The sequence below is a fragment of the Salmo trutta genome, chromosome 19 (genome assembly GCF_901001165.1).
Source record: "Salmo trutta chromosome 19, fSalTru1.1, whole genome shotgun sequence".
NCBI lineage: Eukaryota > Metazoa > Chordata > Actinopteri > Salmoniformes > Salmonidae > Salmo > Salmo trutta.
In genome coordinates, this window is record NC_042975.1 from 40,527,062 (window position 1) to 40,538,069 (window position 11,008).

Here is an 11,008-nt window from a genome sequence, read left to right on the forward strand (position 1 = left end):
TTAAGATGTGTTATTGATTCGATACACCCATCACAGTATTAAAGACACAATATTAAAAGTTGTACTTTTTCTTTAGAGTAATTACAACTTTGATTTTGGTCAAACTTGTCATGTCAAAACAACTGAAACCCAGGCTTGGTTTGAACCTACTGTTAAACATACAGGGACATATTGGCATTAAAGGAAGGACCTGGTTTGAAAGAATAAAATATACATATATTTTGAATTCTTCCAAAAAGTAAAAATATTGTTTAAACGAACTAATTGCACTCTTAGGCCTGTTATAACCCACCTAAACTCCATAGTTTCTCAAAAGTTTGCTTTGATGTTAAAGCTATAGGTGCCAACACTATTGAACATGCAGAAACTGTTGCAATACAAATATTTGCTCTTATTATCAAGGAATAAAGCCTGTAAGGCATTACGTTTTTCTTTTTATCAAGCCTTTAAATAATCTAATTCCCAAACATGTACTTCACAAGGCAAGCTTATCAATAAACGAAGACAATGAAGTAACTGATACAAAACATCACCTGAACGACACATTCATTTTTATTTAAAGTGTGAGGAGCTCAACAAAAGCATATTAATGCATATTAATTTACCCGAATAAACCAGCACAAAAGATACCAATTGAGCTACCTCTGACGAGGTAGTCTTCAGTGCTGGAGAAAAAGAAACCTGAGTTTTCCCTGCCAAATGCACAGTGCTGCGCATTGTATCGCAAAACAATGTTTCATCAACAGCATCCGAAATCCTTGGGACGTCCCTAAACCTAACACTAACCCTAGCCTTAACCTTAACCCATACCCTTACCTTAACCTTAACCTTAACCCTTACCCTTACCCTGACCCTAACCTTAATCCTTACCTTAACCATTTTAAAATTCAACTTCAATGGGGTAGGGACGTCCCAAGGATCCCGGATAGCATGGTCCGGAAAGAGTATGCAGGTGGCACGCATTTCCTTCGTATTTCATCTCACTGGCAGGATAAACAGCAATGCATCACAAACATTTGAAACTCATTCGGTTAACAACAAACGGTAAATAGTGTTCATGTAAAATGTATTTCCATGTAAAAGGGGAAATTATAAATGCAACAAGTTGAAATCTAAGTAGTATATACACGCCAATGTACAGATTTGAATAAATTAATAACAAGTTGCGTATTATTTTATCCTTACAGTATATTTACAGAATTGCTTTTCTTGGAAACATAAATAATTAAATCAGATTAATGTTTCATGTTGTGAGTTACAACCGTCTTTCCAAAACAGCTTCAGAAACCAGTTTAACTGTCTTCTTTCCATCCCTTTTGAAATCTATTGTAATGTATTTTTGGGGTGTAGCTTTATTCTTATCAATAGCCTAGCGGACCGCCCCAACATCCTCTGTTCATCCTCCGTTCCTCCTTCAGGGGCCGAGATGCTCTCCAGACACATGCAGTAGCCTACACTGACGTAAAAAATGAATCTATATCACCAATAGTGTGTCATTTGATGAATTCACCTCGTCAGCCCATAGCCACCCATCTCACTCTCAGCACAACTGTGTATATAGCCCGACAGAATCATGTCAAATATACCTTGAATGAACAGGTGGTTTTGGTCACTTTGGAGCGTCAATGGCAGGAGACATTTCTCTGGGTTGTTCCAGTCCTCTGACCAGCCTCTGTATATTTTGCAGTTCGTTAGTGGAATCCTTCTTAGATGTTTTGGGGGACGCCGTCCTCTGGCTGCTCGCTTTGTGGCTGTGGTGCTCAGATACAGGACTTGTTTCTCTGCTGCCTGATTTGGACAGGTCGGATGGTGCGTTGATGCTGCCCGGCAGCCCTGTGGTGAGCAGGTTTGTGCTTGAAGGAATAGATGTGGGCATCTGATAAGGGTTGAACCGCAGCCGTGGTCGGGAGGTGGTGAGGAAAGGGTTTCTGCCCAATGTGGAGGCTGCCGTGCAGGCGGGGAGGGCCGAGGCCGCAGCAGCCGCAGCTGCCATGTAGGTGTATGGATACGGGAACAGTCCTCCAAAAGGTGGCATCGAAATTCCCTGTGTTCAAAAAATGATGGCGTTATTATACATGCACAAATGCAACTCAGTCTCACAATCAATTCGTGCATATATGCACATAATTCATTACAGCAAATTTCGTGGGTTTTTGTGAGTTTTGGTGTGGCTTAATTCGTGCGAAAAGACACACATTTTCTTAATGGCCAATTCAACGTTATAAAAAATCGATTTCCGCGCTTATTGTTCCGTCCCTCTCTTCGCCCCAACCTGGGCTCGAACCAGGGACCCTTGCACACATCAACAACTGACACCCACGAAGCACAAATGCTATAAAGACAGAATTCCAGGCCTGTCATTCTTCTTCGATATGCACGGATGGTTTTTGTTGAACATTTACCCTGAAAACCTTTTAGAGTTACATTTTTGTCTCTCATCTGCTTCATCGATAACTGTAGCCTACAGGCTAATAAAATAATATAATATACTACTATTACAAAAGTAGGCCTATATCTATGCATAATTTAAAAAATATATATTATTATGTTCTCAATAAAATCAAAAAAGTCATCCACAAAGTCCCAATTTTGTTTGGAATAACCCAATATAGGCGGCTTTATTCATTCTCCATAAAGTCATACATCTACATTAAATATACTGAATTTATTTATTATGAATGCAATTGAAAGTGATGCTAAAAAGATGCTTCAATTGCAGAAGTTTGTGCAGGAAAACTCATAGAAATATAAAGTGTTCCTCAGCTATATCTATTGTGGTGTAATTCATTGTTGGGAAGACATTATTATTATTAGGCCTGCATGCATTGGTGCTGTCATGCATGCTTGTCTGTTGAAATTAGTTAGAGTAGAAGTTCACTTTTTACCTGAGATGCTAGCATGTGCTGTGACAGGTGGAACGGGAAGTGATTATGACAGCCCGCGCTTTGAGAGGAGAGGCTTCCGTTTTCCAGGCCATTCGCTCCAGAAACAGATGTCAACAGATGCCCCATACCCATGGTGGAGAATGCCCCTGGTGCCATCGCAAACTGTCCAGGGTGGAACAACATTTGTCCCGTATTCAAAGGGTTAAAGAACTGTTGACTGTGCAAACCAGAAAAGGCCAGACTCTGCAGGTGACTCGCGCTAAAGTGTGATGGGCTCTCCGTCTGTACCATCAGAGGAGAAAACCCATCTTTCACCCCACTGATGCCCCCACTATCCGTGTCGTTCTTTGTAGGTTCCGTCTCTTTGCGGTGCTTATGATCTAACTTGTCCTTTTCAAGATTTCGAATACTGAACACAGAGTCGCTCTCTTTCCTTGAATCCAGGTAGTCGCTCTTTTTTTCCAGAAGAATCCTATCCCTCACTCTGTTGTCGCCTTTAGGGCTGAGAGGAGAGGTTGGTTCCGGCCCGGGGCTGCTGGCTGCGATGGAGCGCTCCTCCTGTGGGTCAAGCTCCTGATCGCTATCAGTGCAGTTCTTGTCGTCTGTAAAACATTATGTCAAACTTCCATTAAAATATCGACATTTTATGATACAATATAATATAATGTTTTTAAAAACTCTCAAGTCTAACTTAAAGGCTTTGGATAGCCTATAGCACAAGTAAAGCAAAACTAACTAGAGGCTATGATGTGTAGGACTAGACTATGTATAGCTTCCAGTATGCTAAAACCATTTAATATCACAACCAGCACATGCGTGGCATTACTTTATATATTATTTGAAGGAAGGAGTCGTGATTTAGTGTTAACATTAATTTCCTAACCACTTCCCTTCTGCTCGTAAAAACGTTTGGTTCGCTGGTAAGATTGGCATACATTTTGTTTTAAAGTCGTTCTATAAAGCTTCCGCAGTTGAACTATAGGCCATTGTTTAGTGCTTGGTTGATAATCGAATGCATAACTGTCGAATAATGATCTGAAAAGCATACTACAGTAATCAAGAAGCTGAATGTTTATGGAGCTGTCAGTAGATGGCGCCTTGGATCAAGTTACACTGATGCATGAAGCCTCGCTTTCATGTTCTACAGAGATATGGATACGTAAAATAGTATACTGTGGATAAATAAATAATCGTGTCTGCTATTGTTTCTCCTTTTAATTTATTCAATATTATTTGATGTTGTACCACACGTTTATACCTTCTACTTAACTCTAAACCAATGTCACAACTGAGCACATAGCAAGTACAGATTTATCCACTTTCTCGCGTTTTCTTTTCTCTTACAAATATGATTTTTCTCTCTTATCCAATTGTAAACCACCCAATTATCCTCAGGCTAATGACACATAATAACAACCTTCAGGTTTGTACCCATTTGTGTTTATCAATTCTTAATTACTGGCATCTTCAAAATGACCAATTTGGTGGACACGAAAAGTAACGTAAACAATGCTTTATGAGCAGTCTTACCTCGACTGGTTCGGTTGAACCTCAGTGGACTAGTTACATGTCCCAGTGGAGAATGAACCGAGTCCCCTCCGGTGGTTTGTTCAAAGGAGGAGTCATCTGAGTCGGCACAGTCCCTGTCCCCTTTAAGGTCCCGGTCCTCATACATGCTCAGCGATGGAAGGGTTAACTGCTTCCTGCAGACCGGACTGAGATTAGTTAATGCATCTGTATTTTGATCAAATCACTACACAATAATGTTCGGTCTGCAAATTATTGTTGTTTATCCCAATGGGACAATTATTTTCAATTTATGGTCATATTTTCAGGTTATTCTTTTTTAATTCAATATCGAATAAAATAATATACCTCTTTTCCCGTCGACCATTTCCCGTGTCTCTGAACCCTTTAGCAAATGGGTTGTGGTCAATTTTGAGTTGTGTGATCTGTAGAGAAAACGAGAGTGCACGGCATCAACAATGAGATCAATGAGATCCTGAAAAGACTGAAATGTATTTAAAATGTACTATTATTGGCCTACCACTAATAATAATAATAATAATAATAATACTGATGCCATTGATAAGCAAACCGATTAATCAATAAGCATTATTGATGGAATAATATTTGTAACAATAGCAATGTTATGGTGCTGGGGACTGCTGTGCTTGTTATCTCGTGCGCTCTAGAGGCAAGACAAGCATCTGATGAAGTGTAATTACTAAAGCTTATCAATTATTCATTATTCTTCTTAAAGGAAAGTACTATACCCAACATTTCGATTAGCATACTCTGATGTCATTTTCTCAGAGACTGAACGCTACTTTTTATTGAAAGCTACTTTTTAAACTTTAATTGCACACATTCACGGCCTTGTTAATTTAGGAACAATACTATTCGTTCATGTATTCATTTCCGTCTGTCCTTTTGAGTTTTTAGAAGCTGTGTGTGTTCATGCTTTGCGTTAGTGGATTGCATGCTTTGATTGTTCAGAACTGTGTTGGAGTCTCCATGCAGTAGCCCAAGGACATAGTGAGGATAAGTGCCTTCTAATCGATTGTGACTCTGTACCATACATTTAATGATACCAACAAGCCCACTAGGCCTTCAACATGTACTCCAATTAACATCAACAGGGAGGGCTTGCTATAGCCAACATTAGGCATATAAAAGAAGTTATTGAGACTAAAACATTCCACATGAAAGTTAACTGACACCTCAGGTGCAACTATCAGCATATATGTGTGTGTGTGTGTTACACACACACACACACACACACACACACACACACACACACACACACACACACACACACACACACACACACACACACACACACACACACACACACACACACACACACACACACACACACACACACACACACCATAAGTTTAATAAAACCTCAAACATAAATAGAACAGGCCTGATTTTGAATACACAACAGTGAATACACAACTGTGTTTACACATCCAGCAGTCAATATTCAATACTCTAACATTTAAAATAGGCGTTTCGCATAGTATTTTCTGGTAAAGCTTACCTTGTCATTCTGATATGCAGTGACAGCTATAAAATCTGTCTCTGGAAAAACATATGTCCGGAAGGTGCTGTAAGGGAGCTTCAGAATGTCGTTGGCCCTCACGATATGAAATCTGGGCTGGTATTTATGCATCGAATTCAGGATCGTCTGAGAATGCAAAGAAACAGAAAATATGTTCAGGTGATCATGCTGATACACGTTTTGGTTTGAACTGAGATGATGATGACAATAACAATGATGATTTCGTTGATTTGTTGGCACTTGTATTTCTTGTGTTATTGCAGGGAACTTAAGCATTCAACCGAAACACACACTGTGTTAATAAGGCATTATTAATTTCTATAGGCCGATGATTTCCTCTACAGTGAAATATAACAAATGTAGGCCTACTACAAAAGTTGGTATACTATTTCGAGCGTTTACGCTGACAATGCAGACTGACCCAATGTTTTGCATTGGGCACAGCCCCTAACATCCACGTTCTAATGTGGAACTAACGATTCTGGTTATGCCTTATCGTTAGCCTTATTACATGTATAGGCCTATATAAACCCGTTTCGTGGGATTATACATTTATAAAACCTTTTGTCAAAGGTTCTACTGCACTATTGTCAATTAATATTAACCTATGAAGGATTTGCAACATCTTTGAAAATGTTTCAAAGACTTCATAAATGCGTAGGTTATGTAGGCTAAAACATGGTTATGAAATCAACAGCTATTGTAACACTTTGCCTGCCTACTTTGATTTGTCATAACCTGCATGAGACATGCAAAAAAACGGAAAGAGCAGGCAACAATAACTGAATTACTGTTTATGTTATTGCTTTTGCATGTAAGTATTGGGTGAGTATCTGCTACCATTTCAAAGCGCCCCACTTGCAATCTTTTTATCCAAATTACACTGAAAGGAAACACTACCATAATCAATTCAAGAGAGATCAAGTCTGCCCTATGTCTTTGACCTGGTTCTAGCTACTTGACTTAACTGCAAACTTTGTCACTGTGCTCCGCACCAAAATATACCACGAATTAAATATTTTTAAAGACAATAAATCAAATCTGATCCACTGTTGTTTAGCCTTAAAACTATTTTGGAGATGCATGGTGGGTTACTGTTGTTCTGTCAATGTTGTTGTGATATTCTAATGCATCATTTTGCATTGTCGTTGGTTATCAATACATGTTAAATCATTTATCAACTGATGTTATAGCCACCAAAAACATTACAAATATAGATTATTCTAGGCCTACTATTGACGTCATAATAATATGTACCATAATTACATTAGGTCTAGGCCCTACATATAATCCAAAATCCTTTATGTGCGTCTACAAAATAGCAGGAACATCCGCAACATCGGCATTGAACCCTTGTCAATAGCCCGGGATAGTTTTACACAAAAGGCAAATTCATCTTTAATCGAAGCATCATCAAATTAAATCAAGAAATGACGTACAAATCCATGCTTGTCGGAGATATTATTAGTCAACTTGAGTTTATGAAATGCAACAGGCTTCGCCATCCACTGCTCCCCTGTGGCAGGGCTGTCCGGATGGATGTACATTCGTTTGGGCATCTCCGGGTCGGCTTTCCCAGCTACCATCCAACGCGAGTTGTGGAACTTGTAGCGGCAGTCGTCAGCAGAGACTATATCCATAAGAAGGATATACTTGGCTTTCTTATCAAGCCCATTGACACGAACTTTGAATGGGGGAAACATCCTCCTGCAATAGAGTAAAACAAGAGTGAACACACGGGGCCTGTCAATCATCTGGCATAAAATCATGGCATTCGAAAAATAATAATATTTGGATTTTATGCACCTTGATTGTACCTAACTGTAAACATATGATATTTCTAATTGTTTCTTTGAGAAGAAAATATAGGTTATCTAAAGTCCTGACTAAACCGAGGGGGTGTTGGCTACACGAAAATGTCTACGGGCACGCCTTGGAATTCAGCACAAAAGTTCGCATATATAGCCTAACCACACCACTTACTCTTTTCATCTTCAAACACCCTTGTTTCGACACATGCATGCATTGTTTGTTTGATTGAATTTGTTCATTAGTTGGTTATTCTCGTGTTAGGCCTATCCCTATAATGTGTGAACAGTAGCCTATGCTTATCCAAAATCACTCAATAGCCAGACTTTCATAAACAGTCCCATTTCGTTAATTAGGGGTGCAATGTAAATATAGATCTGTGTTTTTGAAGACAATAGTTGGCTACTAATGCAGTAGCCTAGGAACCTACAAATCTCTCATAAATATTTGAAATCCTTCGGCAGCACCAGCGACACCGCCTTCTGGATTACTATTACTTGATCAAGTATGACTATCACTATGAGTGATTAATTTATAACCATTTCCTAATAAAATAAACTTACTCAGCAGTGCACATAACATTGCCTATAATATGCACGCATAACAGTAGCCTAAATAAACGGAAGCATGTCTTTACCTTCCTGATTTCGTAATAACCATCTCGGTTCCTATTTTGTGAAATTGGTCCCACAAATCCTTGGCCTCCAGGTTGACTTTTGGGTCGTCCTCCACCTCTTCCTCCGGCTCCAAGCTCTTGAGGGAGCGGAGGTGAGCCGCTTGATGGTGATGACCCAACGCCGCGTGGAGTCCCGCTTCCGCGGCTCCAGATAAAGCATGGCCTGATAGAGGTTTGGTGAGAGCGCCGTGAGACAACGTCAGTCCAGGGAAAAAGGAAGGCTGTGCAGCTGCAAGGAAGGCTGACATAGGAAAGTCGGTCGGCCGGTGAGCGTGGAAAGGGTGATAAGCCATGGCAGTCCCTGTGTAAACTGGATCTCTCATCAGTGCATTCAAAAATTGATATAGAATGATTATACGCTATTTATGTCCACCCTCAGTAGACGTAGCCTATCGGTGTGTGTATCCAAAAGACAGATGTCTTCGTAAATCGAGCAGAAATATAAAAGTAGTTTCGCGAGCTCAACCAAGAGCGAATGCGTCCCAGACGTCTCTAACAGACCGAGGGAAGAAATGAGTGTACTGCTACTCCTGATGCTCGGTTCCCACACAGCACCGTGATAATATCCGTCGAAGAGACGGCATCGACACCTCGAGAGTAGAGCTGGGCTTCGCTTATTCACCCAAGTAACTTTCGGAAAAAGAAAATCACTCTTTACTCGGATAGGGAGTTCGAATTGAGAGGTCTTGCTCTAACCACCGTGGTATTGTGACTGTCTAACATGTCTCTCCTCCCTGGATCCCGACACTAATGAACCAAGCCCACTTGATTGCCGATTTTACGCTTTCCGGACCAATTGTGGAGCTCTATAGGCGTGGTTTTGACAGCTTCGGCCAAGATCCGTAAGGGAGGGTGGGGGCTAAAAGGTGTCGGAAGCATTAGCAGTAAGAAAACATGTCAACAGAATAAAATATTAACCAATGACATAGTAAAGATCTGGAAATCCCTCCCCCAAACTACGAATCGAGCACCAGGGCTGGCTTTTGCTGCACGGCCGGTGAAGAGGACGGATCCTCCGACTGCTTAGTCGTTTCGTGAAGCTTTCACACCGCGGGGGGGACTAGCCTATAGCCTATACATACTATCTCAAATCTCGACTGTGTTGAAATTATTCGGTCAGTAAAACCTGATTTGAAAACATGGCATTCATAGGGCTACTTATGAACGAGTCTGTAAATAAAACAACAGCTATTATCCCAACAAAACATTTTGTATCGAAGCGAATGTCTCTGCGCTGGCTGGTAAACAGACCGCTGCTAGGCTACTACAATGCCTTGCTACCTGGCCTACAATTTGGCTGTGTTTTAAAAAGTAGACTATTGAGCCTACTTTATGGCGTGTTTTGATGCGCTGTTGCACTTTTATAACGTTGTAATAGGCTATATTAATATTCATAAACAACATATTTATAACTATGCTACTGATATGTGCCTTTCACTAGCAACACATTGATCATTTACCAGCAAATACATGTAGCCTACAACTTACAAATAAAAACATTTGTTTAATGGATTCATAGCCTATATCGAAGCACAGAAAAAGAGCGATGTGAAGCGGTGAGAGAGCTTGTTGTCTCGGAGAGATACATACAGTTAAAACCGAGCTGAGGCGAAGAGGGCTTATATCTTTCAGGAGTTATCAGGAGTAATTCAATCGAACGGAAATGCCTTCATCCTCGAAACAGACAAATTTAAGATAAGGATACGTTTTTTTAATATTATTATTTTCACGAATCTACGAAAGTAGCCTATTATGGGCTACACTACTTTTTCAGTAATTTACGAAGTTCTTTACCATAGCCTACAGAATGTATCCAACATTGACACAAACAACATTGACTATTCTAAACTATAGCATATCATATCATTTAAGCCGGAAAGAGTTTATGAATAGACAGTGGTATTTTAGACGATTTGTCGGGAATCGCAAGCAGGCTACTGCTCCTCAGACAGTGCGTTATGCAAGATGGAAACGGGCGATTTTGTCAAACTTCACATACTATCGTTGTGTGTGATTCCCGTGTAGCGATATAACTTTCTCCAAATACCATTGTGTATACCTTTAAGATGTCCATTCGCAGATCATTGATTAAGTGGGACTACGTTTGTTAAGGAGCTCTTGGCGCCAGTCTGCTGGCGTCCCACAATAAGAACCCTCTCCTGTCACTTCATATTTACCCCCAAATCTTCAAACAGCGTGCTCCAATCCCCTCTACATTCCATCCAAGGCTGCAGCCCATGATAGATCTCCAACTTCGGATTTCCTGCACAAGCCACATATATGCGGCAGTTTAGCTATAATTATTGATTCGAATACAGAATTTGAATGAATGACGGACGAGGTGCAGGTGCAGTTGCAGGTTTAGTGCACGATTACGTGGATACTAAGTTCCCAGACTCAGCCCAAGCTTTAAACACATTCAACATTCTGCTGAATACACCGGACCTCTGTCATAATGGTGAGACTTAATAAGAACTCTCATAAACGCTAATGCAATATCTTTTCAGTTTAGAGCCTATTTTCTTTATATTTTGGTGTAAAATTGTTGATCTGAGAGTATCTAATTTT

The 11,008-nt window shown here is 40.2% G+C and overlaps 1 protein-coding gene across 2 annotated transcripts; it reads right to left on the reverse strand.

The window, feature by feature from the left end:
• Window positions 1-534: 534 nt before the first annotated feature.
• LOC115154585 (T-box transcription factor TBX2b) lies at window positions 535-9,246 on the reverse strand. 2 transcript variants are annotated; one of them, XM_029700966.1, is made up of 7 exons: window positions 8,402-9,246; window positions 7,395-7,662; window positions 5,935-6,081; window positions 4,761-4,837; window positions 4,416-4,600; window positions 2,886-3,487; window positions 535-2,044 (listed from the first exon to the last, which is right to left on the reverse strand). In XM_029700966.1, exons 1-7 carry the CDS (start codon window positions 8,761-8,763, stop codon window positions 1,610-1,612), a joined length of 2,076 nt encoding a protein of 691 aa, XP_029556826.1. In that variant the 5' UTR covers window positions 8,764-9,246; the 3' UTR covers window positions 535-1,609. The 2 variants fall into 2 exon arrangements, with proteins under 2 accessions (XP_029556826.1, XP_029556827.1); XM_029700967.1 differs by having other exon boundaries at window positions 4,416-4,588; window positions 8,402-9,239.
• Window positions 9,247-11,008: the final 1,762 nt, after the last annotated feature.